The sequence below is a fragment of the Diadema setosum genome, chromosome 2, assembly GCF_964275005.1.
Source record: "Diadema setosum chromosome 2, eeDiaSeto1, whole genome shotgun sequence".
Lineage (NCBI taxonomy): Eukaryota > Metazoa > Echinodermata > Echinoidea > Diadematoida > Diadematidae > Diadema > Diadema setosum.
This window is the reverse complement of record NC_092686.1, coordinates 44,385,968-44,412,933: the sequence shown is the minus strand read 5'-3', so window position 1 is coordinate 44,412,933 and position 26,966 is coordinate 44,385,968. Positions and strand designations below refer to the sequence as shown.

Below are 26,966 nucleotides of genomic sequence, written 5' to 3'. Positions count from 1 at the left end.
AATGCAAAAGAACCAAACAAAGTAAATCCCTACCACTCAGGCCAGTCAGATCTATAACGTATAGTGTCCACGCACATGATCCTTTCTGGTTCCTTCGAAAGCTTGGAATCCTGCCGTCGCTATGTTTTCCCAATAATTGTGGTCAAACAACGGCTCTTGCGAACAAGGTCACGCCCGATCCACCCAGGGGGATTTTGTTATGAGGGCCTCTGAGACGTTTGCGCCTGCGAAGGAGCTGTGAATTACTCGCAATAAAGGTGAGGCGGGACTCAAGCGCTATTAAGCCAAGGTGTGGCCGCTGATGTGTTTAGCGTGAAGCTGGCCTCTTTGCGGAGACACTCTCCGTGACGTAGATTTGATCACGTGACCCAATCCCTCGAGAAACTAAGATCCTTGCACTCCCGGGGGCCTCTCAACAGAAAATTTGTGAGAGTTGTCTTCCGTAGAGCTTACCAATTGGAACCCCATATCTTGATAAAAATTGTCAGTAGGCAAATCAAAGAGATCTAGGGGTTTCTGGTTTCTCTTGTAGACATGCATGAAAGTGATGATTATCAAATATATGCAGCAAATAGTGTCAAATTACTCTTTCAGCCACCATTATTCAAATGTCAGGACTCTCATGAATACAGTTATGACGTAGCTCACTTTGCTATACACCCTTTATATTTCCACTGAGAATAACATACACTGTACATGTATATACAAATATACTCTGGTTTTCGAGAACCAGTTGAAGTTATGAAATTTGTGCTATCTTTTTCTTTTATTATTATTATGCCATCCTGCTAATACAATGAGATTTGTCATGAGCTTTCCTGTTTAAGGTTACACTACTCTGCTGTACCAAACTACTGATTCATCATGTACCATTGTGGTTCATGCATCACTAGAAATGCTGCATATTAGATAGCTCTGACAAATATGTCAACACTATCTCAACAGTTGCTAAGTCCGGTAACCGCCAGGGTGGCATATTAAAGTAACTTTATGCACAGAAAAGTGTGTAACAGATTTAGAGTTAGAAGGAACATTAAGTTGGATTCATCAAGGATACAAATATGCAAAATCCTGCTATCAGTAAGACTTTCCTGTACTGTAGTCCACAGACCTAATTTATTCAAACACTTTACGGAACTGTTGGCTTTTGAGCCCAACTTGGATGGATACATTGCTCCGTCGCTGGGGCAACGCTGGAAGAAGCAGCGGGTCTGCCTGTATCATGGGGGGGGGGGGGGTGGAGGAGGATCATTTGTCACAGGCAGATGCGGTGTGGCTGTAGAAGTCGTGGGTGACTGTGATCTTCTGAGGCCGACACGTGATCAGGACTGGAGGATGAAAGCAGCCGTTATCTCTCTGATTGGCTGGCTGGTTGGGATCATATCTAGGTCATCAGTGTTCTTTTCTGATATAGGTTGATGTTGCCATGGGATAGGAAGCAGTGCTCGATGTACACGCTATTTTCATATTTTCCATGCATGATCTTGTACAAATTTTTTTCAATTTTTTTATTATATTTTCAGTATTACACATTCATGCAGTACAGCATTATTACACAATAGTCTTGTACATGCTCATGCAGTATGGCATTATTAGCATACTAAAAGTCGGCCTCATTTCAAAAGTATGTATACTCATAACCTCCATTACGGTTGTGAAGGCAACTGGCTGGCAGCTATTGAGTAGCTGTGATGGGGTCAGCAATGGTCTATCATTGGGAAAATGTTTGTTGAGTCTGAAATCATGGAAAGCTATGTCATCAAAAGTAGTCCAGAATCAGCAGTAATATTGAACTTCAAGAACGAGAGGTGTAATGTTATGCAACAAATGACATGGCAGTGTAGTGTTCTAAAATCAATTGGACATGAATGGGATGATTTTGTTATTTAAAGCAATAGATTTACTAATTGCTCTTTGTGTGCAGAGTCTATGAAGGAACTAGAAGTTTCTGAGTTTACATCTAGTGTGTACACTGTAGTTATATGTTTGATGAAATACACAGAGAAAAGTGCACACTCATCATCTGTAGCAAAGACAAAATCAACACGCTTGAGGTTTGACGCTTGAAAGGGGCCCAAACAGTTCAGTACGTCACCCCGACTAACACCTTTAATGAGTGTTGTGGATATAAGTTTTTTTTTCCATTTTTTTTCTGAAATCACTCTGTGCAGTACGTGATCGATACCATGTTTGCAAATTCTGCTTGTAGTTGGGCTGAGCATAACCGGATTCTATCAAATTTAACTGTTTCCCCCCGATACGAATCTGGATTACACGTCAGGTGTGGGGCCGAATTAGGCGAGGACAAGAGTGGTAGAACCCTGCCACTGTGTTGCTACTTTTAGGGCAGCTTGGGCCGTGCCAAGAGATGGTTTCTAGTGAAACAGGAAGTTTTGGATTTCGGGGAGTTTCAGAATCCTTAAGGATTGGTAGGTGACCTCTCTGCTATGCAGATGTGATTTGCTTCATCTCTTTTGCATCGCTGTGCTGTTTTTACTTTATGCATACTTTAATTCATTTTCTTGCTATATCACACTCCATGGGGTTTATCGTAGGTATGATAACTTGCAGAAGTAAAACGTACAGTAGGTACACCACTGCTTCTGGCTGTGACATTCAGCAACCGTTTAAAAAAGAAACTGGAAGATATTCTCTTTCTGGGATATATACAAATACGTCAATAATGAATGTAGAGAAGTACTTGGGGCTGGTGAAATGCATTGTACATAAACACAGATTCAGACATTGCAGGGAGATTCACTTAGTTAGACACAGCCAAACATCAATTGAAGGTGTCTGATGTATTGTCATTGGAAGAATTGTGATTGTGCTTTTTGTTGAAGAAGTGAAAACAAAAACAAAAAATAGTACCTCGGTGGAGTCTTTAGCAGAAATTTACAAAGGCAATCTAACTTTACTCAGTAGATTATGCAAATTTTAACTGTGTAGATATGTTGTATGAGAAATGATTTCACCCTGGGATATTCAATAATGGCATGGTACACCTATTTCATACTTTTTTTTTGTCCATAGACTAAATTCAAATATTAAATTTGATTCAAACTATTTGTGTAGACTGGGTTCTAGTGCTTCTTGGCTATATTCCACATCACAATATAGTTGGTGTGATATTAGAGATCCAATGGCTCATGAGAGAAGATATTACCATGGCACTGTGTAAATATCTGTATAAATTGTAATATCTCTGTTCAAATTAAGACCATAAATAGTACCAGAACAGAGGAGAGGGATTTTTTCCTCTCTCTCTCTCTTTTAGGTGTAGTTTCAATTTTATGTCTGTCTATTGCCCATTAATAATCTCGGCCATTATGTCCATCGGAAGTTACTCTAAAGAAATAAAGCTTTCGGAAGTGCCTGAAGATGTTGCTGCCTTTTTATTGCCCCCATTAAAGGAGGCTCAGCCAAAGTTCCTGCCCTGAATCTTGGGAGAAAGGTTGCTGGAAATGGGAGATGCTGCTCACCGCATCCAGCCATGACTTGACCGTTGCTAGGATACAGCTGGTTGATGACTAACTGACTCTGGGATGGCTACTCACAGTTTCTATGACATGATGTTTGCCAATCCCTTCACTAAGATGTTATTCCCTGCTGTCCGGAGAGTCACCAGTGGTGGTTTATACATCAAGAAGGTTCTACTGCCACACCTCCTATGCTGGAATCCTTCTTGATTCATGGAAGTTAGCTTTGCATGGCAGCTACAATGTATTTCAATTCTTGATATTGTACTTTGTTGCCCATCTGTGTACTATTCAAAGTTATGTGACCTTCAGTACATTTGTAAAGTAAGGGACCAAAACCACTGATGCTTAGTCTTTTTGTATGCTTGTTTTTATCATGTTTTGTATTCATAGTGTTCTTGAAGGATTCTTCAACCAAATTAGAAAGAATAAGTGCTCTTGAAATGTGAAAATTTGCTCATACTTTTCTTTTGTGTGTGTGTGTGTGTGTGTGTGTGTGTGTGTGTGTATGGGGGGGGGGGGGGGAGTGGGTATTGATATTAACCCGTTGAGGACGGTTTGATTTTGCTACAACACGCATTTCCCATAGACACCTGCCCAAGTATACTCGGGACTCGTCCTCAACGGGTTAAAGAGAAGCAAAATCCTCTATTGAGCTCTAGACTTTTTCAGTTGTCAAAGTGCAGGGACTCAATATCTGGCTAGACTGGTGATGCTTTAATAAAGAACAAAACAAATACAACAATGAAATGAAAAGTTCATGTTCTTTTTCCCCAAGCAGTGAAAGTGTAATGTCCCTCCTCCATTCTCAGCTGCTGATGTCTTCGAGTAAAAGAGCAGGAAATTCAGCTTGATGGATTTGACACTATAGAAGAAAAAAATTGAGTGGCCATTTCTGTCACTTCCCCTGTCTAGGGCCAAATTCACTTTGTGTCAAGTCTAATGTCTTTTTTTTTTTTTTTGTAGTTAGGACTATTGGAAAGCATGTAATGGTAAGGATGACAGAGAAGGAATGAGAATGTTTTTGCTAGTGCACAAAGACAGGGATGACTGGTGTACACATTAAGACAGAAAGTGTTAGGCAGCATTAGATAGTTTGGTTGACTAACACTTTCTGTGATTTGTTTGCTGTTTGGCACATGAACTGGCAAGCCTTCTTTGCCATTTGGCTCAGATGTCCTGAAGTCCAGTTGTCAACTTACAAGCATCTCACTATGTTGTACATTCGTAAGTTAGTACCGGTAGCATGACTTTCACTTTAGAGTGTGACTTGTTACACCTGAAAGCACTTTTGTCACATACACTGTCACAAACGTTTAGGTTGGATTTAACAAAGTGCAAATGAAATACAATATGTAGCTTGACAAGATACAGCCATGTGCGTCTAGGCATGTAAACAGTCAAAGAACTTCCCGTTCAACTTGATATCATGTGTAATGTTAGTCGCGTGGGAGAACTTTGAAATGACAAAGTTTCTGAGGGAAAGTGTTCGATTACCACAAACGTTTACTTAAACATTTATTGCTTTCTTTATACGGCTGCCTAGTTTTTTTCTTGCACTCTCAGAGCAACTGACATTACATTGTAGCTTATGAAATGATGTAAGTACAATCTGCATTTTCTTCCTAAACTGTGAATGTCTTATTTTTTGTCTTGCTGGTTTTGTATCCCCTTTTAATTTTCGTTGTTAATCTTTAGTATCAGCAGAATATAGAAGTGGCAACCCATTTCCAATCATGCTGCGGTTTATCGCTGAGAAGGAGCTGATAACCTGGTCTGTTCAAATCGTTCAGGAGTAGAAGAAGATGTCTTGTGATAGAAGAAAGTAATACCTTGGAGGTTTTGGGGAGTTATTCTTGGCCAGCTTGAATGTTCATGAGAGCAATTGTCTGCAATCTGGAGTGGAGATCACTTCGGTACTTCTCGGCTTCCTGCGGGGGAGCGTTCTCTACCCCAAGGGAAGTGACGAATGAGATGTAATCAGGGATTCGTGTCGGATGCCAGAGGAGATTGGGAAGGATGAGCTCATTTAAACATGCGAAGCCTTCGTAGAAATGGCCAGAGATGAGCAAGGTATTTTCTGGGTATCAAAGATCCACGCTGTTAATTCAGTAAGATAAACATTTTCAGCATGCCACAAACAAATGCCATGGATATCATGTGTTTACTGTCTGACACCCAGCCCTTGTTTGGGTGCATGGGTTACGCAGTGAAATTGACTATCATCAATGTGCAGTCAAATGTTTAGATTGTAGTGTCAGTCTGAATTTGAGTATTGGCAATGATGTTGTAGAGATGATAAAAGTGCCTGCTACCGTATCAGGTAAGCTGTGTTGTTGGAGTTTTAATGACTTTAGGTGTTGATAGATCTATGCATTTTCATTAGTTGGACTGTATTTTTAGGATGTACATGCGGATATGTTAGGCAATACAGGATGCTATGCCTCTCATGGGGTCTTGGGGGAGGGGGGATCGAGGGTTAAGGGGGTTAGGAAGGGGCAATTTTCCCTTCAGGCTCATTAGTGCCCTTGATTGACGGGGCCAATTCATGCTTGTCAGCACCCCATGCATGCCTTCTCCACCGCCAGCCAGTCTTGATGATGTCGAGTCACACTTTCCCCTTTCTCTGAGTTGCCCTGCCTGTGCAGTGTATTCCCTCTTCCCTCCTTTTCCTCCAAGTCATGGAGAGTCTGCGTGTCAATCAAAAGGACTCCATGGCCCCCTTTCCTCCTTCCCACATGAAAGATTTGTCTTTCTTTAATGAGCTCCTCTCTGGCCCCAAGCCCGCTAATCAAAGCCAGTCCAGGAGATGGCTGTGTGGAAGCCGGTAGTGTACATACGTAGGTGATACGGCATTTTCCCCCTTCCTCTAATACTAATATGCCCTCTGAGAATGATGCATTGGGTCACTGGGGTAGCTTACCACACAGAATGTAGCCCACATACATATGCCTTGCAGATGGACACACCCTGAATGTAGTCTTGGAGTTCATCAAATGCAGTCAACCCAACTATGAAGCTTTCTCTTACCAATCCCCCCCCCCCCCCCCCATGCACACATCTTACTCCTCTCTCTAAATTTTCTATGAGATACAGAAATCACCAAATTCAGAGGCCTCAATATAATCTGGTCTGTCTTGTTTAAAAAGTGACATCATGATATTTGTTCTGGTGACTTACTTTCATCTTTGCCAGGAAAAGGACACAACTACACAATAAGTGATAATAAATTGCCACCAGTCCATGACATGATAAACTGCCATCTTGGGAATCTAATCAAATTTACCATTATACTTTTCAAGATAAAAGAATTAAATGAACAGGTAGGGGCCAGCATTTTTTAAAATGGCATCACTGCTCCAACATTTTTCTACAAGTTTAAATGCATACTTTAATGCCCATTTTGCATTTAGTGAGTAGGTCCCAGTCTTACTAGAGATCAAATAGGAAATAGGGGGGTTTATGGCAACATGATGAGTTGATGAACCCTTTGCCAAGAAACCACATTTCCTCGGCAACCACAATTCTCCCTCCCCCTCCCTTCCGTGCCCTCCCCTCTTCCTTTTTTTCTTTAAAGGAATCCATCTCCGGTATCAGTTTCGATGCACAAGATTTTCATGTCGTTCAGTATCTGCTTATAAACCATCATCATCATCTCGTCAGATCGAGTGATAAAAGTTAGTGGATGGTTCATCTCTCAGGGGGATGCTATCTGTATCATGATCCACCCAAAAGTAAGCAGCATGAATGTCATGGCGACTATCAAATGGTAAATCAGTGTTGGATTTTTTTTTTTTTTTCCCCTTCAAATAGTGTGCATTATCATTGCACAGGAAAACTGACCTAGGAACTGGGCTACTGTAGATAACCAAACTTGAGGTGCATCACTTTACCCCCCCCCCCCCCCAAAAAAAAAAAACAACAACAACAAACAAACAAACAAACAAACAAACAAACAAACAAACCACACAATAACTTAACACCCAACTTCATATTCTATCAGTAACAAGCTGCATGTCTTTGTATTCTACTTTTCTACTTTCAAGTATAACATTGCCACCTCCCTTGCTGTCTAATGTATTTGTCTTGAGTGATGTGCCTTATAAAGAAGGACACATCTTGGTGAAAGAAGGTTGGATTGTCTGTTGTGTCTTCTCTTCATGGTTTATACCCAGTGAAGGCAGCTCTAGATATTCCTCAGAGAGGAAATCAATGACTTCTTTCATATCAGAATTAGATAATCATCTTCAAAATACATCTAGAGAAAGAAAAAAACCTTGCTGTGGATTTCAGTATCCTATTATTTCTCAATTCTGTTCTGATTGCAGCAGTGTTCTGCCGTGTAAGGGGAATATGATTTTGAAAGTTTTGTAGGGTTGCACTCTTTAACTTGAAAGGCATGGTCAACAACGATACCTTTTCAGGCAAAATGCCTGGGATATAGCATCAAATGTGTGTGCGTGTTACACTGGATCGACAAGGTTTTTAAATTAATGAGCCAGTGAGCGATGGGATTGGCTATAAATAGCCAATGGGTACAGCCATAGATTAGCTGAGGTGAATCTCCTGTCTAAATTTGGGGACAGGGTCATATGAGAGTGTATAAATATTCACTCTTATCCACTCAGACCGCCTAATACATGGTGCATTTTATATCAAAATGTAGTATTTACAGATTTAACCACACAGTACCCTCTATTCTGCTGTATGAAAGCCTATGGCAAGCTTTACGTGTGTCATCAGACTGGTGATTGATGTCTCTTCTGATGTATGACTTACAACTTTTTATAGTGTAAGCAAGAGGTTCATTTCAGAGAGGCCAAAATTTTGAATTTTTCATAATGACTTTAAAAAAATATTGATATAAAGATTATATATTAAACTATTAGCTGTAAGTTTCATGACAGATGTCTGTCTGTCTGTGTCTCTATGTAATATGTATGTATGCATGTCTTTTCTTTCCACACAATATACACACCAGTTATCTTCTTTCAAGTGTTAAACTCATACCTATTGTTTATTCTGTATTCTGCACTCTATCCCAGGGTTCAAAATTGGCGATGGTCCGGTGGCCATTGGCCACCCGAAATCACGTCGTACTAGCTAAAAATCGAAAAATTCTGAAGTTACTAGTCCGTCTGGCTAGCCAAAATATTGCTTCAGTGTCAAAATTGATTCTAAGTAGTCTGCCTGGCTAGTTAAAAAAAAAGAAAAAGTTAAGTGCGACCCCTGTATCCACCTATTGCAGTACGTCTTTGTGAGAGTTTCCTTTTGATCTTTTCATTGCAATTAAAGGACAGTTCATTGCGTACACAGTGGCATACTTATGAGAGTTTCTATTTCTTTTTATACAACTTGCCTATAGTTGTCAGTGGTTTGTTTGGTTTATTCTATTCTGAGGGTGCCACTTCTGACTTTCTCCCATGTTTGCCCCAAACTGTTAAGGCAAGAATTCTCATTTCAGATAAGACTGGTGTCACCCATCCCTGCTTGAGTTCAGAGAATGTTTCTTAAGAGTCATGATGAGATCGACTGATGAAGAGCTGATAGGATGACGTATACCGTCGTAAATTGTACCACCTAATGAGTCTTAAGACAGAGAAAGAGATAGAGAACGGCAGGGAGAGAAAAAAAAAGGAGAGAAAACTGTTGCGAGACTTGGGAGTGACTGAGTGAGTTAGAATCAGGCTCCATGAGTGAGCAATTATGGTAATGATGCATTTTTTCTCTCCACCCCATCTCTTCCGCCTCTGCTTCTCAAGTCTTTGAGTCTAGACTACTCATTAGCTGTCACTTTCAAACTTGGCCTACCATTCACTGCATCCACACAAGCTCTCAACCGTAAGCTCAGAAGGAAGGTGCATTTTGGCGCCTGCCCTACAATCTCCGAATTTCCCCCTCCCTCATTGTTAAAATGGTCTAATCCCATTGTGTTGTCTTCCAATTATTGAAATCTCATTTTACATCTTCTCCAAAATGTCATCTTTGATTCACTCAAGAGGTTTAAGTCCAATGTTGAATCATTTAAAGTTAGTGAAGCCAATTAGGAAAATTTGCTCCTTCTTTTTTTTTTCTTTTTTTTTTTTACTGATGGAGAAAGAAGACAGTCATACCAAGGTGTGGCTTTAATTGAGACAATGAGTGACGACTTCAGCTTGTCAGCTCATATTTCCCTCGTTCACTGAGTCCATTTTCGTGGAAAGTCAAGAGACAGTAAGTCATTGGCTCCCCCCAATGAATGCCGTAGCATGGGGTGACTTCAACCGTAACTCTACTCCATATTCAAATGGGCTTGAGAAAGAGACTGAGATCAGAAATATGGATGGGAAAGATGTGATTTGATTATGAGATTAGATTAAAAGAAAGTTGGAATGTTAACCTTTAACATGCTCTTGCAAAATATCAGTAGTCGCCACAGTGATATACAGTTTTGTTAGATAGGAAGATCTATCAATGGTGGCACCAGAGATGTTATAGCTTTATGATACTCCCATTTGGTTGTACGTAGAGATTTATTTGAAAATCATTTATTTTTGACAATTATTCAACAATTAAAATATCTCTTCAAGTGAAATGACAATTTATTTGTCATAGTAATATTTTTGGTTCATTTGATATGAGAGATATATTATTCCTTCCTTCTAAATTGGTTTTTGGTTTATCTTTAAACTTGGTGAGAATTTGTGAAATGTACAGGAACCGCTAGACCATTGGTAAATCCTGTAACACTGCTTGTGATTTGCAAAGAGATCAAGAACTTCTTTTTTTCTTTTTCTTTTTTTGGAGTAGATGTAATTCAAAATTAGCTGAACAGTAAAGAGATCATTAATGTCTTTTTTTTTTTGAGTAGATGTAATTCAAAGTTAGATGAAGTGTGATACTGTGTCATAGGTGTGCAAACATGACAAAGATGCACTAATAATCACCATAATATGAGTTTCTCATCACAAATTATTGTACTGTGGTACTTCTCTAATGAATGTTTTGTCTTTCTGCTTTCCCTCATAGGTCAGCTTACACAGTGTCTGCAATGAGCTCGTCCTCGGACCGGGAGCCTGATCCTGACCCTTTGGCTTGCCTCGAGGACCTCGGGCCCTCCACAGTCTTCCCAGAGTCCATGGACGGTTTAGACTTCATTGACTCAGAGAGCGTCACTACTCAGGGAAGCAAAGAGAACCTGGTTGATGCTGACCCGCTGGCATCCCCATCAAAAACCACCACCGCAGCCACAAAGACCCAGTCATCCCCATCCAGAAAGTTCATCTACGAAAACAACAACACTTTCTACGAAGATCTGTCGGATCCACCTTACCAGAGCATCGACAGGACGTGGCTATCGAAGCGCTCTGCCATGGCAACGGCCAACACAAACCAAAGCAATCAGACTCATTCTGTGGCGGTCATCGAGGATGACCCCGTGAACCCAGACTACGCTGCAGTCAAACACGTGGTCACTTTCTCAGAACCGCACAGTCCATCCCTTCCCAAGAAGGATCAGCCACCCGAACTGCCCGAGGTCAGGCGGAGACCGCCCTCGCGGTCAAACTCGCGATCCTCACCGCGCTCGAGCAAGAGCAACAGCGGTTCAGACTTTGATATCAACACAAGCAGGACTAAAGTGATTTGTAACGATCGTGTCAAATTTGGTTCATTGGACCCTCGTAAACTGGAGGATGTGACCCCTTCTAAGTTTAGGAATGGACGCTACGAGAATCCCTGGGAGACATGGAGGATGCCCTCTCTAGGCAATATATTTAAATGGTGGTTCTGTACCAAGAACAATAGCAATGTCCCATCCAAATCGGTTAGTATTTCCATCTTACATTAATGAAGTTGAGCAACAAATGCTCACATTTTCAGGTAACTCATGGTAAGTGGACAGTTGAAGAGATGTGAAGATTTGTCAGGATATGAAAATTACCATGTTTTCTTTCCTCAGTTCACCATATTCTCTTCTTCTTTTCTTTAAGCACATAACACTTTTCTCTTGCAGTTAAACAGCAGCTTTGATTTTAGCTTAATTCATCTTCAGCTTTGTGATAATCATTTAGTCTAGGGTGAGCCATATTGTATTATGATAACACCCACGGCATTCACTGATTCAACAGATCAGATCTCAAGCTACATTTGTAAGAAATTCTGTCCCTATAGCTGGACGAATCTTAACCCGTTGAGGACGGACTGATTTTGCTACAACATGCATTTCCCATAGACACCTGCCTGAGTATACTCGGGACTCGTCCTCAACGGGTTAAGACCTCCCATGCAGAGGTGCAGGCTTATCCTCTGGCATTGACCGCATACAAATTCTTCTCCCTGGTTCCAGTGTTGTGGGGATTTCTTGGCGGTGCTTCTAAAGGAAGTGACACGTCACCTCATGATTTCCTGGAGAACCATTCACCAGAGTTATATATTTGCTGATCAATCTAGTATGACATGGACAGAGGAGGTGAACTTCCCACAATCCCTGTGTAAAGTGAATCCATTCATGATTTTAAAAAAAAGTATACCTCAAAAATGGTATGAGAAGACTTTCCACTGGTTCAATTATGTGTTGGGCCTATCAAAAGGGAGTTGCTGAGCTTTTGTGAAATTGTCCCCGAAGAGATGTATGAAATTCAGTGCAAAAGTCCTATCACTTCTGGTCATGACGCATACTCGTAATCATTGTTTTTTAGTCTTCTTACGCTCTGAATCACTCCTGCACTCTGTGAAAACTTTACTGCCACACAAAGGCTATTAGCGACACTCTGGCGCAATGTGTAGTGTGTTACTGGAGACAGTGTCTTAAAGTCATGACCAGTAGCTGGTGCACATCCTGGAGGCAAAGTTGATGCTATGCTTAGTTTGTTACACACACACACACACAAAGTGAAAAAAGAAAACAAGAAGGCAGGCAATTTGAGGTGAGGACAGAAGGAAGATGAAATGGATGATGTCACCTCCACGGTGCTAATCGCTGCTCACCAACCGTTGGCGTGTCACTCTTCATCGACCGCCATTTCTCACAGAAATTGCCCCTGTCATCCCTGCTAGCCTGTTTTCTGGGCTGCACTTGCTGATTCACTAGCCCCTTGGATTGACCCTTTGACCTCCCCAGCCATACCCACTCTCTCGTCCCGCCCACGCTGTACTCGTTGAGAAAAGTGCACAGTCTAGACAAACCTGTATTGCCTTTTTGCAGGTCCTTTCTACACCTCTCACATAAATTTTGCAAGAATTTGGGAAAGGAACAGCGATTTGTACTTGAGCAAGAACTGCCTATCACAAAATGAAAATTAAATGAAGACAAAACTTTAGAATAGAGGAATATGAAGTACTCTGTGTTATTGCTTGTTTTGATATAATGAGCTGTAGCAATGTACAGCTAACTTACTGTAACCACATCAATTCATCCATAGCTGTCCATATCAGACACAATCTCTTTTTCTCATATCATTAACAAAATCCATCAATCTTTTTTGGTACCTTTAAGTAAAAACCTTGGATTAAAAGTTACTTAAAAATATGAAAATTGACATGTTCCTACCGGTAGTCAAGTATAATTTGATTCATGACAGGGGTTGTATGTGTGGTAGGGGAAGAGGGAGGTCTTACCTTCAATGTCTAGACAGAGACCGGGAAGGGAAAATTTGTGTCACATGCCCTTGGGTAGGTTTTAGGTGTGCTAAGATTTGCTCAGAATGATGTTGTAACCAATGTTAGACAAAGCCTGTATCATCACTTCCCCAGAGGGGCAAGCAGTTTGTCATTGCTGTTTAATTGGTGGTTATGATGATAGGATTAACTGTCTAGAATAAAGTAAGCGATATCCTGCATTTGATTTGAATAAACTGTCAGATGTGTAGAACTGCATGAATACAAACCTTTGTGTTGCAACAAATACCAAATATTCATAGAGCCCTTGGTAAATTGTTTAACTTGGCAGAGCAAGAATGAAGGTTGATGGTGACAATAAAGTGGGTATTGTAGAAAATTTACACTGCAAATTTAAAGGAAAGTTGGGTGTAGTTGTTTTTTCAAGTTTGTACAATGGACTGATATTGTGTAGGGTTTGCAGTATCTGTTGTCTGCGCTTTCAAGCTAATATGAGAGTGTCGTTACGGAACTTCTCTAAGGGTGTGATGGTCACTATGTCCCCCTGACAATGGACAAGTCTAGAGAGTGTACCATGTCACCCATTGTCCTCACCTCCCTCTCCCCCTTCCTACTCCCCCCTTCCCCCGTAGTCCCTGTATATCCCACCGTGGGCGTGGCGGACAGCCTCTTGTCAACACCCACAACAAATGTCCAGACCAACTGTTGGCGAAGGTATTGTGTGCACTGCTAAATGGGGAGAATCGAAAACCTATATTTACTGGCTGAGCCATCAAGTTTGGCCTGTGTTAATGACTACTGACATGATGCTAGGGTAGAGCCACAACTTTGTTTTGTTTTCCAGTTTGTTCACCCATAAAGATAAGAAAGGATTTTGTTCTATTCAAGCTTCTCTGAAATGATTGCAGCTGTGAAGTAATTTGCCACTTCTGGAACATGTTCATTTCTTTGTGTTGTTGATGTAGTGACTATTGCAGAATCATTGTCTTTTCAGAATTACAAAAAATGGTTTGATTTGATCCTTTTCATATCATTGTTTGCTGTCACCTCCTGTCTTGTTTCTGTCTTTCAATTTGATCAAGAGGCCCAAGTCCTTCTAAAGGTACCTTGATTGCAACTCGGAATAATATTTCACCATTTCAATATTGGATGTCTACCATATTTATCTTCAGTTTTCACCCTGGATTCCCTTTTCAGCATGACGTCAAGTGATAAACATGATTGCTCCTGAATTTAACATGCTTTCTCAACAACCGAGGTAATTCACCCTATATTCCCCTAGGTGGGTATTGTAGTCCCTAAGAACACAATTTGTATGCCCCTTTTGGGAGACAAAGCCCTGATGAGGCGTGCTGATGGTTTATCATCCCTTTTGCCATCTCCTCGGGACGATTGTGGCCAGGAACGTCTCGCAGCCTTCCTCGTCTCGGTGTCTGATTGCACCACGTGGTTGGACAGATCGCTGGAGGCCCATGTTTCAGAGATAATGCCCCGTGTATTTTTAGCCCCCCAGAGGATTCTTTCCTTTCCCCTTTTGTAGACCAAAGCTGCGAATTGGGTCTTTGACTGGATTAGGGGATGAACCCAGATCTTGTGATGTCGGGCTTTAAGGTGTCAGTCAAGAAATGTGCTGTGATTTGGAACAGCGGAGAATTCAAATCTTTCCAGCTGGAGTGTCTGGATGCTTCATATTTAACATAATACTCTGGGTCATTGATGAGCTTTAGTTTAGAGTTTTAGGATGAAACTCTTAAGATTTGATGGTTTTTTAATTGAAACTAAAATAATCCCGCCACTTTCCCCTCATATTTTAGGAATTGAGTCAGAGGGGTGTCCTGCACTATGGTTTGAAAGCTGTCATATACCAAGCCATCAGACATACTCAATACGTCGTACGTGACTGTGACATTTGATCACCCGATATGACGGTGGGACACACATGAACTCGTCTGATGATATCTAAGATTGAGTCAATCCTGGATTAAGGGATAATTTGGAATCTTTCACTGTGAAATCCACAGTAGGGTTGATAAATGTGATAAATGCATTAATAGGTCATTTTCCTGTAGCAATTACATATCCTACCAAATAGGGGCATTGTGCACTCTTTAATCATATATTACACAGGCATGTATTTTTTTTTTTCTATCTAGAGCAAGCAGGGCATAACATTTTATTTGGGAAATATGAATATCTAAACAGCACCATGTATATCACATTCTTTCAATGAGACTACTGTAAAAGTGGAAATTTTCGCGGTGTTGAAATTTTCGCGCATTTCGCGCAACCAGAAACTAGCGCGAAAATAAAAACACGCGAATATTTTTGCTTGCCATACGTTCCTGTGCGTGATGTCTTGATTCCGCGGAATTAAAAACACGCGAAACTCTTCTGACCCGGCCTAGCGCGAAAAATTAGTCCCGCGAAAATATCCACTTTTACAGTATTGCCTTGCTGAATTTGCTTTGTATTCTTCTGTCTTTCTTTTATTAGAAAGGATGATATTTTCAACAATCTGCTCACACATCACAGAAACCACTTTCATGAGAGGTTCTCAGCAAAGGATGATGCTTAGCTGCAGTTTACAATTAGGGAAGCAAAGTTCTTTAATGGAAGCAGTTGCATATAAATCATTTTTGGAAGGGCTAGAAGAAGAGGACCAAGATTTATCCAAATTTGTTGAATTTTAGAAGAAGTTACCAAAGTTTGTTGTTCTGTGCTCATTTGGCCCTTTTAGTTTTCAGCAAAGGGTACAAACAAGGTGCTGTCAAAAAGCTGTGAGAATGGGAAAATTGAAATGGAATGGAAAGTTCATTTCTTCTTTGAGCAGTTTGAGGGTAGCAGGTCACATGTGTCCTCATTCTCACATGATGGCTGCAGAGAGACAATGTCATCAAAAGCCTGGTCAAATATTTCTCCATGGCAAGATCATGCAATTTGCAAGGATTAGCACCCTGTAAATCTAATTCTGTAAAACATCAATCCATCCTGCTTTTTACTAACTACACAAAAAGCCGATACCAGCCTTGCAAATATTTGTATCCATGTTATTAAAGGACTAGAGGGGAATTTACCCGAGATGAAATGCTTTGTTCACATTAGTACAATTTTATTATAACTGTGTAGGGTTTCAATTTCACTTGTGACAGGCAGGGTTCAATTGCTTGATGTGAAACTCAGTAATTCAGATGTATGCATTGTAAGACCATACTAGGCAGCTTGATTTTCCCACACTCTGAAATCGTTTGTCAAAAGGGGTTTTGAAAAGGGTCTGTCTTTTGTGGTTGTTCCTTGTGATGTACAGCTTTTGGCTATCCTGGTCTTTCACTGTTTTAAAATGCAGGTTTTGATCGACAAACTCACATTAATGATCTGTAAAGGTGAACTTACTAACACCTTTTCTGTACATGCAGTCATGTTGTGATACAAAACTGCGTGAGTATTTTGTTAGATGACTTTGATATCTTAGGCAGATATGACATCATTCCCTGTGCAGTGAACGGCCATTTTAGGAGTTCAGCTCAAATGGCTTTGGTGTCTGGTTTTGTGCAAATGGAAGATATCCCATACAATACTATCAATAAAGTATTGAGTCCTTACAGTAGCACTTGTTGCATTATTACAAGAGACGTGAGGTTCAAAAGAGAAAGGTTTGAAAGCAACTGCTTGGAAATAAAATACCTAAATAATGAATCTCCAAAGCTGGATGGATTTGCTCGTAACTTTCCCCAGCAATCACAGGTTTGTGTTTTTTTGTTGAAGAAAGTGAGTGATCACTGCACATCTCATTACAGACTATATTACTGTGATTGTCAAATAAAAATGAAGTGATAGGAAATCCCAAATGGCCAATGCGAATGGGGAAAATTTGAGGCCCCAAAGGTACACCCTGTGGATATGCCGAGATGCTGCTGACTCTGTGCTTGCATGCCATTTGTGCAAATTGCATTCCACAAATCACAATTCATTCCATCTCATACAGAGTATATTTACAAATCCCTATGAGATGAAAGATCTCAGAGCTCTGCAATTTATCATGCTAGGGAGATGACCAATGAATTACAGCAAATGGAATTTGCCCTCCAATGAAGCGGCAAATCCATTCCAAATTTGATAAGTCCCATCTCCACAGTCAATTGTGGCCAGCTGTCGGATTTCATATTTTGACCACTGAAATTACGCAGTTCAAAGTGCTTTATTCATCAGCATATTCCTTTTTTATGGCAGCTTAGAGTGAAAAAAAAAAAACCCTCTTGTGCCCCAACATATTAAAGTGAATACAAACCTCATGTTTCGTGAGGCACCGTGAAGGTTGTAGCAAAACTCATTGATTTCATTTCCGGTGCTTGAATACAGCACTTTTGTGAGTGCTCTGACGGAGTCTAATGATATTTGATGAGGCAATGGTTAACCAAACTAGAGTTAGGTGCTGTATGTGGATCCCTTTAGATTATGTGAGATTTGAAGTCTGTTGGGTGTAGGAATATTTCTGTTCCAATTCAAATTACAATTTTTCAGTATGAATTCTTTTACTAAGGAGTTGCGCCAAGTAAAAAAGTAAAGTTTCCAATGCTGACTTCATCCAAAGGTTTCAGGGATTTAAAAAAAAAAAGAAGAAAGAAATCACAGTACAGTAATCATTCCTCATGGAAGAGAAGGGTTATTCAGGGGAAGGGACCACTGATTCATGTCTAGGGCTGCATAGACCTACAAAAGCCACCCCATAGGCATATGAAGCATGAAATTTCCCATATGTCTCCACATATAATGGCAGTCAGTTTTAAATTCTCATTAAAACCAAAATGTGAAATTGGAATGCCGATGCACTGAACAATTATGATTTCGAGGTCATACCTGAAGAAAGTTGTTGCTGGTTAAAAAAAAAAAAAACCAAACAAACCAAACAAAAAAACAAAACAAAAAAAAAAAACAACTTGGCACTTGTTCATGCTTTATTATGTAGGACACAGTAGCATGTAATGATTACCCTTTTCTTCATGATTCATGATCAAGAGAGGTGCAGAAATTGACTGGACTGTTTCTTTTTTCTTTCTTTTTATACCCATTTACCCTGTCCTGTGTTCAGTGTATCATATGAGCACCAAATCTGTGATGCAAGCTCATAAGACTGGTGTTAGTGTATATTAGTAATTCATCTTAATTCTCTTACAACCATCATTCCACAATGCCACTGACATTGTGTGTACACAGATTGTCGGAGGTACTGATAGACTTAATTTGATGTTGGATACTGGAGGGAAAGAGTTTAAATATCTTTATCAGCCTTCTGGGAGTGGAAAATCATATCTTCAATTAGCACATAGATGTATGCATGACTGGTGGCAGTTTATACTGGTTCTTAAATTTTGCAGTTTCCGCCATGTGATTTATCTGTCACTTCACTTGCAAAGATAGCAAATCTCTTGGGAACTGGTGGTTTAGGCAATTGATTGCTGGAACTAAATATGCATTATGTATGATCAGAAGCATTTAATGATCCAGTTCCATGATATCCTGTTCCCAATGTAAATTGATAGGGGATTCAGATTTCCGATCTTTTTACCTCTTTTAGCATTTAGCTCTGAGAGAAATCAACATTCTGGAAATATTTTGACCTCTGCTTGCAAGAGTTCTTACAACTTTTCACATTCAACATAGTTATACACATAGCCTTGGCTTCAGAAAATGAGTTAAACTAATAGATACAAATTTTACAAGTTCTCTTCATTTATTGTCCCTCCCTCCTGCCAATGACATTGCTTGGATCAAGCACTCAAAGGAATGATTCATGTCCAGAGGAAATGGGAAAAGTATTCACCACTCAGTCACACAGCTGCCAAACACTTCCTTTCCAGCTTGGACCTTTGGTGTAGGAATAGATGCATCAAGGCTAAATAATATATATGGGACAGTGAAATCGAGTCAAGGGGACAGATGAGGAAGGCCTTTTTCAATATTTATACTTTTCTGACTAACCACCTGGCTCGGCTTCCGTCAATCCAATACTACCAGCATCTATCACAGGGGGTCTTGACATCCAGCAAGTGACTAACCCTAACTTCCCTCGGTCTATCCCCCAGGCCTCTCGCTCGACTCCTTGTCTCTAGAGTTGTCTCTAGGATGAGGGTCAAGGATTTGAGAATGAAATGTGTCAGCTGGAGATGTTAGGGGAATGGTCGGGCCGTGTCGTGTCCGTATCCTGTGAATAATGCTTCTTGCAGTCCCGTGTATGTTGTCACTTTGCGTAATGGTTGGATTTCCCCCTTGGTGAGAGAGAGAGAAAAGATAGAGAGAGGGATGAATGAAATGCAAGGAAGATACCTCAGAGAATGCTTTTGACCATGACATTAGTGATGCTAGCTGTTACATGAGAGGGACTGAAAAGAAACTGTGAGGACATCCATGTGAGAAGAAACCTTCATTTGGATGGCATCAATCAGAGACCGATGGAAATAGAATTGGCATATACATATATGTTACACCGATTACTTGTAAGAATATCATATGCTACTCCATCCTAGCTTCTGATTTATTTTTTCTGTGTGTGTGTGTGTGTGTGTTTAATTTTGCGACATGCGTACACACACATACACACTAGAGAAATTAGCAGGGCCCTGTTGCATAAAAAGATGCAATCAAGGCATAAGTCAGAAAATCAAATATTAGGCAGAATAAGTCGGGCATCAGCCAATCACAATGGAGTACAGCGGAACTTATGTTTGATATTCTGACTTACTTTTAATCTGAACTATTATGCACCAGGGCCCAGGCATCAGCTAGATGAGTGATCAATGACTGTGGCACTTTGATCATGAATTTAACAAACCTTATGGCCCTAATGCTCCAACTATAGGTGGAGGTTGAGAGTTAAACCCTACGGTATATAAGGAACTCCCATGCATAGGTAATTATGAAGGCTACCACCTGTAGGAAAGTGTGCTGCATGGTTCAGAAAAAGAAATATTGCCTATAGGGAGCTGCAGTGTCAGGTCAACGTTAAGGGAGTGGGACATATAAGGAAGTATGAGGTTAAGGTCAGAATTGAGCGCAAGTGTGCATAAGGAAATATAAGATACAGGTGAGAGTGATATAAGGGCTATAGGGATTCGATTTATGGGTCATTGTGACATTTGCATCAGTAGTAAAGTGTGAGACACAAGCATTTAGGAAAGAGTGATTTGAAGTTGTATCGACTGCACCTCCAGGGGGCAGTATTGCCCAACTCAACATGAGACTTAAGATTACAGTGAAACAGGTAGGGTCAAAGTGGAAATTTGAGCCTCCATGGATCGAAGTTCAATGAACTTGTTAACTCTCTCAAGATTACCTGTCTGTAATCCAGTTGACTTTGTATACAGCCACAATGCTAATGAGTCTGAAGGAGTTAATACAAGATCTAGGCCTTTGAGGGAGTGTGAGGTATAAGTCAGTTCCTAGAAGAGATGTACAACTTCTGGGTCCAAATGAGAGCAAAGACCTTGAAGAAGTATGAAGTATCATATAAGTTATAAACAAGGCTCCATGCCATGAGGGAACTGTAATGTTAAAATTGATTCAGTGGCTATTTTCTACAGAACAAGAGTGAGTACATGTCATCAAAACAGCATAATGAAAGGATTGTTGTGCAGTTTGTCACATCAAATGTTCTTCTATTGTTCGGTCTTTGTTTTGTACCAGTTGTACGTTGATGTGCTTGTTAGACAAGAAAAGAAAAAGAAAACATAGATGCAACCAAACTACCTACTCTATCAATATTAGTCATGCAGTTTGTAAAGCTTAGGTATAGAATATACAAACACAATTTTTGAAAGTATGTTATTTTTGCTAGTGAAAATTATCCTTTGAAGGTTATCTACTTTGCAATTACCAAATAGAAACGACATTAATTTACTCCCCATGACAGGCAAGTGTGGAAAGGGAAAAAAAAGATGAATATCATTGAGCACATATTTTCAAGGGTAGATGCTATTTCAATCAAGATAGATGCACAGTATAGATTGAAATTCTCTGATCAATATAGACATATTTTGATGTTGTCTATTATGTGCACTATCTGTCATGTTTCCATCCCGCAGTCTCTCTATATTTCCCTCGTATCTCCGTCTGTCCTTGTGGCTGTGGGGTTCCTTTCTCTCTATAGCATTGAAAGTGATTAATGCGATGCTTGTCAAGTACTTAATTGTTTCAAATTGCCTAGTCATGTCCTTTATAATGTAGGGAGTATGTTGTGTACAGCTTATATGTCTGTCAGTATGTGTATGTTCAGACAGAAACAAAGTGTGTGTGTGTGTGTGTGTGTGTGTGTGTGTGTGTTTGCATGTGTGCTTGTTTGTGTGTGTTTGTGTTTGTTTGTGTTATGTTGATGTTTGTACGTATCCATAAGAGCCAGGGGAATGATTCAGAGTGCATGGAGAAAATTCACCTGTGCCAAACCGTTCGGCTTTGCTACCAATCTGCTCCACGGGAGGAAATTTGATTAGATGTGTCTTAGAGGTTATGAATTAGCTCAGAATAGAGGATGAGTGATTCTCATGCATGCAATTTATCTGGAACATATCTCGTTTGACATTAATTCTGTGTGAATGATGCCTCAGCTATCTAAATTCATCTCCAAGGATAGCGAAGCAGGCAGCACTTTCCATGCTGGCATTTGAGTTTGATGTAACAACGACGTACATGTATGAACAGTTATTTTTGAAGGTTGTGCTTGATTCATACACACCTTCATATGAAATTTACACAAATTCAGAGATGAATTTGACATAAAAAGTCTCCTGTCTTTATGACTTCTTAAAAAGTAGACATCCATTGGAGTTCAGATATAGAATTTTCATCCATTTTCTAAAAGTCATACTAAAAGCACACAGAGCAATGTAACCATAGCCATTTGTAACTGTCACAATGACAAATTGTGCTTTAGTGTTGATCAAGTCCTAACATTAGTTATTACAATGTCTCTTTGATACATTCCTTATCATTATGACAACTAGTAACTTATCAACCACTTGAGTTTGGACTTTAACCATTAAGCATTTAAGACTGTAAACATTACAGGTAGCAAGTAGATTTATTGATTGACACTCATGTTCATATTTAGCTTCGTAGAGCATTTGAAGTTCTCATGTGTGCCCTACTCAAGAGTGGGTGAAAAGTGCATCGCTATCAAAGCCGTCCAATCTGAGGAGGACTGTTGGTATGTCCGGATGGAGCTAGCCATCCTGCGACCTCCAGTGATGTGATTCATATGTCTGAGACTGTAGGGCGGGCTCTGCCATCTCTCGATCTGATTCATTCATTTGATCAGTCGTACTCCCCGACTTCAGAGTAAGAGGAAGATCGAGGGAAAGAGAGTCGAGTGAAAAAGCGAGGGAGAGCAAGAGAGGGAGAGGTTGAAAAAGTCAAACCACATTTCAAAATCCCCGAGAGAATGGAACACCCTCAAAAAAGTACATTTTTTTTTTTTTTACATGGATGAGGTGAATGTAGAAACACCAGCAGATGGGAGTCTCCAGAGTTTGTTAACCTCGTAGCAGACCGAATCAATTTAATCATCTGTGACGGCCATATACCATGAGTGCCTCAAGCTTAAGTTGAAGATTATCCCTTCATTCAAGAGAATTTCAAATGTTTTTTAATTGCAAATGAGTGTAGAGAGGCAAAATAAAACAACAACAGGTGTTTTCCTTTGCTCTTTCCAATTTTTCACAGGAGCAGTTTCTACACTACTTGGTTTAGCTTTCAATGGCAGTCTCTACATTATTACTTGGTCTATAGCTTTCAATGTTTATGACACCAGCTAGCCTTTAAAACCTCTTATTTTGTTAGATGATTTTACTCAGACAATTGCCAGTATTACAAGTCTTTACTTAAATACAGCAAAGTAATTAGATTTATATCCCTGATTAAGATGTTTAAAAATGTTAAGTTTTTTTTCCCCATCAAAATCACCTACTTTGGTTATTGCAGTTAATAATTGGTATGGTATCATCAGGGTAACATAGCAGCAAGATGCGGCATCTTTACATACATATTTTCTCTGAGTGTAAGAACAGAATTGACCGTTGCTGCAGTTTGTTAGAAGAGCCTGAACGTTTTTGTAGCAGACGTTTTCCTGCAGAAATTGGCAGGACCAGTATCAGTCAACTCTCAATGAGGTAGCAGAGATAACGCGACTGGAAAGAACAACCATAGGGAAAATTCCTACGGGTCATCTGCCACTAATTGAATTTCCTGCCGTCCGTTGTCACCTTCTAACGAAAGATGTGTTCATTACGAGAGGTTGACATAATGAAGTGAAGGAAGCGGATAATTATGCAAGTGACAGATTGTTAATATGCTTAAACAATTTGTGATCGTTTGGATGGTAATAGATCAATTTAAGTGTGGTGAAAGGCATGCTTATGCTAATGGACAGGTAAGAGACTTATTCAAATTGGAATTTGTCGTTATTGTTAAACAAAACATTATAGTGATCATGTTATTGCTTTTGTAAACTAGCAAATTGAAAATTACCTCATCTGATAAAATAAATAAAATAAACTCTTGACTGTCTCACTCATGCTACTTTATGAATCTTTTCACATTTCAATCATTGATGTGTTAGATCTCATAAATCATTAAACGGCTTCACCTAAGAAAGGATGTAGTGAGTTTTGCTTGATTCTATCTTCGCTGTGATTGATTTAGATACAGATATTAACTTTTTAATGACTGTTTTATCATTCTCTCACTCACAGGTCCTAGACAAAACGTTGCCTGTGCTGAAACCAGACCAAGATGAAATCAAAGTCCCACCCATCGCTGGGATTCGGGTTACGTGGATCGGCCACGCGACCACCCTTGTTCAGTTCGATGGCATCTCGGTCCTTACAGACCCTGTCTTCAGCGACCGATGCGGCCCTGTGTCTTGGTTCGGTCCCAAGCGCTACCGGCCTCCACCCTGCACCGTCCAGGACCTCCCCAAGATCGACGCCGTGGTGATAAGCCACTCCCACTTTGATCACCTTGATGCCCCGTCAGTGGCAAGTCTCAACGAACGCTTTGGTTCCGGGCTGAGATGGTTTGTGCCCCTGGGCCTCCTGGACTGGATGACGGACATGGGATGCGAGAACGTCATTGAGATGGACTGGTGGCAGGAGAACTGTATCCCGGAACACAGTGATGTCACCTTTGCCTTTACCCCAACCCAACACTGGGGGCAGCGCACACCCACAGATAGGTTTAAGACCTTGTGGGGATCGTGGTGCATCATGGGCCCCAACCATAGCTTCTTTTTTGCCGGGGACACCGGGTACTGTCGCGGCTTTGAGGAGATTGGGAGGCGGTATGGGCCTTTTGATCTGGCTGCCATCCCCATTGGAGCATATGAACCAAGGTATGCTAAAATTCTGAGTCAAATTTTCCCCTTAAGTTTTGAATAAAACAGATGTTGTTCATCCCTGAGAAATGCATTTTTGGAAGCACTTCCTTGTGAGACCAATATCTGAATCATTTGCTGTTTTCAATTTAACATGTAGGCCACTTTTTATATGTGTCTGTCCAAAGGTATTTACTTAGAAAGTATGAAGCAAGTATTATTCTGATGATGTCACATATAAATCACAGTAAAATATCAATTGTATATATCTGTATTTGATTTGATTTATTTTCTGCATTTCAAACAATGGGAATATATGGCTTAAGTTGATAAGTTTTGAGTTGACCTCAGACAAGTAGTAGTAAAGAGTGTAGTTTACTTATTATGTAGGCAGCAAATAATACATTGCTAGATAAGAGATTAAAGAATTAAATGGAGTCTTTTGTATGTTCTTGTTTTAGTGATAGCAGATGGATGAGAAATTTTAATGACATGCAGGATATATAAATATATAGTGTCTCACATTAAAATGACTCAACAAACTTGCAGTGTAAATTCTGTGCTACATTAAGACATTCACAAAGCACACAGGCAATCAGGACTATAAACAGTTACATTCATCAAGCACTCTCATTGAACTAGTCACTTTTTATGTTCATATATGAGAGCACATACTTGCAAAAGAAACAAAGAAAGGAAACAGACCAAGAAAATGGCCACTTGAGATTGATTAATGTACAATGAAGGGGAAACGAAACCAAAAGTGAATGTGAATGTATAACTTGACACGTATGTAGATGAAAAGATGCTAGATTTGTCATTTATAACCATGAGTGAATATGTGCCTGTCAATCATACTGTGCTTGGAGCTGATAAGGGTAAAGCTTTCAGCTGTGCATATATTTCCGAAACTTTGCAGCGGAGACTGCCAACAAAAGACAAACCATCAAACTTGCTTATTTTCATTGACTAACCTCATGGATCATCTTCCAGAATGTTCCAGCATTTGCACAGTTGCAGTGTCATTCACATTCACAGTCAACCAAAGCACATGATTTTTATGGCTTCTTTAAAGCATGAGCACAATCCAAGAGTGTTTAAAAGAATTACGATCAAGCATTTCAAATGTTGAAGAAAAAAAAGCCACAAGAAGAGCCAGTCAGAATGATGATGAAGCATTTTATTTTTATTTTTATCATCATTATTATTGTTTTTTTTTTTTTTTTTTTTGCTGTGACGATTTTGATATCATGCTGATAGACAGTGATTGTGTTTAGGTCTAATGACCAATGAAATGAAATCCATCAGTGACAGACGGCATCAGAGGTATATTGCATTTAAGCAGTAAACTGACAGTACAGTCAGGTCAGGGTATACACACCAAACACAGAGGAATACCTGATCTTTATCGACCAAGAGAGGTGCTTGACATACGCCTGCCAAAACACACCTGAAGGAGTGATCTCGATAAGATCTTTTGACCTTATTCCCCACTGTAATCCTCATCTTCCACGTTTTATCCACCACATGGCAAGGTGTTTTTGCCTATCTACTGGGTATGCCATATACCGCTAGTGTCGGGAAAAGGTTGGGCAAGATCATCTGTTAGCTAGAACTTGAATCTAATGCATTCCGTAGCTGGGATCAGGATTATGAAATATGGGACAGCAGCAGGTGTGACCTGATTTTAATTCAAACATTCAAGCTCAGATATTTTGGTGTGAATAGAGAGTCATTTGCCAATGAGTGAAGCAGGTTTGAATTAGGGACCCTGTCATGGGTCGTCCAGTTTGAATTGAGCAACTTTTATCTAAATTTGACCTTTTTTGGGGGGGATGTCTGATTTGTGCTTGGAATCAAGGTTTTGAAGTATACCTAGAATCCCATATCCATGAGAGGCAGATTAACTGTGATCTAAAAAAAAAGGAAAAGTTGTGTTATAAAGCGCATAAATCAATGCATTGTGTATCAGAGCTGTTACCATTCGTGTGCCCCCCCCCCCAAAAAAAAAATACAATCCTTACATTGCCAATTGTCAACTTTCTGGGCAATGGAACATGGAAAGAGGCGACATAAGTCTTTACTTTTAGAATGAATTGATGTTGAGGCAACAGGGCTTCAAATGTGCATCCGATTCTATTTCTGCTCTGGCAGTACAATATTTTAATATACATTTTATTTCTTCTTTTTACAACTTGCCTTTGATATATTAGAGCGAAAGTTTCAGATTCCAGTCTTCTTCAACATTTTGTCTTGCACTGCTCTTCGAAACAGTCCTAAGTCAAATGAATCAAATTTTAGTTTGAAACAATGCAAGGACGCAGCTGAAATTTTGAAAAATGAGTAGATGAATTGGAGGTCACCTTTCCGGGAATAAGATCTGATTCAATTTGTTCTTCCTAAGGTGTCGGGGACAGAGTTTGTAGCGATAAAAATCTACAAAGAAAGCTGATTCAATACTGATGTATCTCACTGTGATGCATACTTCTTCACTGAATAATGTAGTAGATGTTCTACCTCACCCCCCCCCCCCC

At 40.0% G+C, this 26,966-nt stretch overlaps 1 protein-coding gene across 1 annotated transcript in view; it reads left to right on the top strand.

The window, feature by feature from the left end:
• The window catches only part of LOC140246023 (N-acyl-phosphatidylethanolamine-hydrolyzing phospholipase D-like), a 70,706-nt gene that overhangs the window by 27,145 nt on the left and 16,595 nt on the right, over nucleotides 1-26,966 (top strand). Inside the window, exons 2-3 of the mRNA XM_072325471.1 lie at nucleotides 10,488-11,283; nucleotides 23,813-24,450. Coding sequence (XP_072181572.1) covers nucleotides 10,510-11,283; nucleotides 23,813-24,450 — 1,412 coding nt within the window. The 5' untranslated portion in view covers nucleotides 10,488-10,509. The remainder of the gene's footprint in view (nucleotides 1-10,487; nucleotides 11,284-23,812; nucleotides 24,451-26,966) is intronic.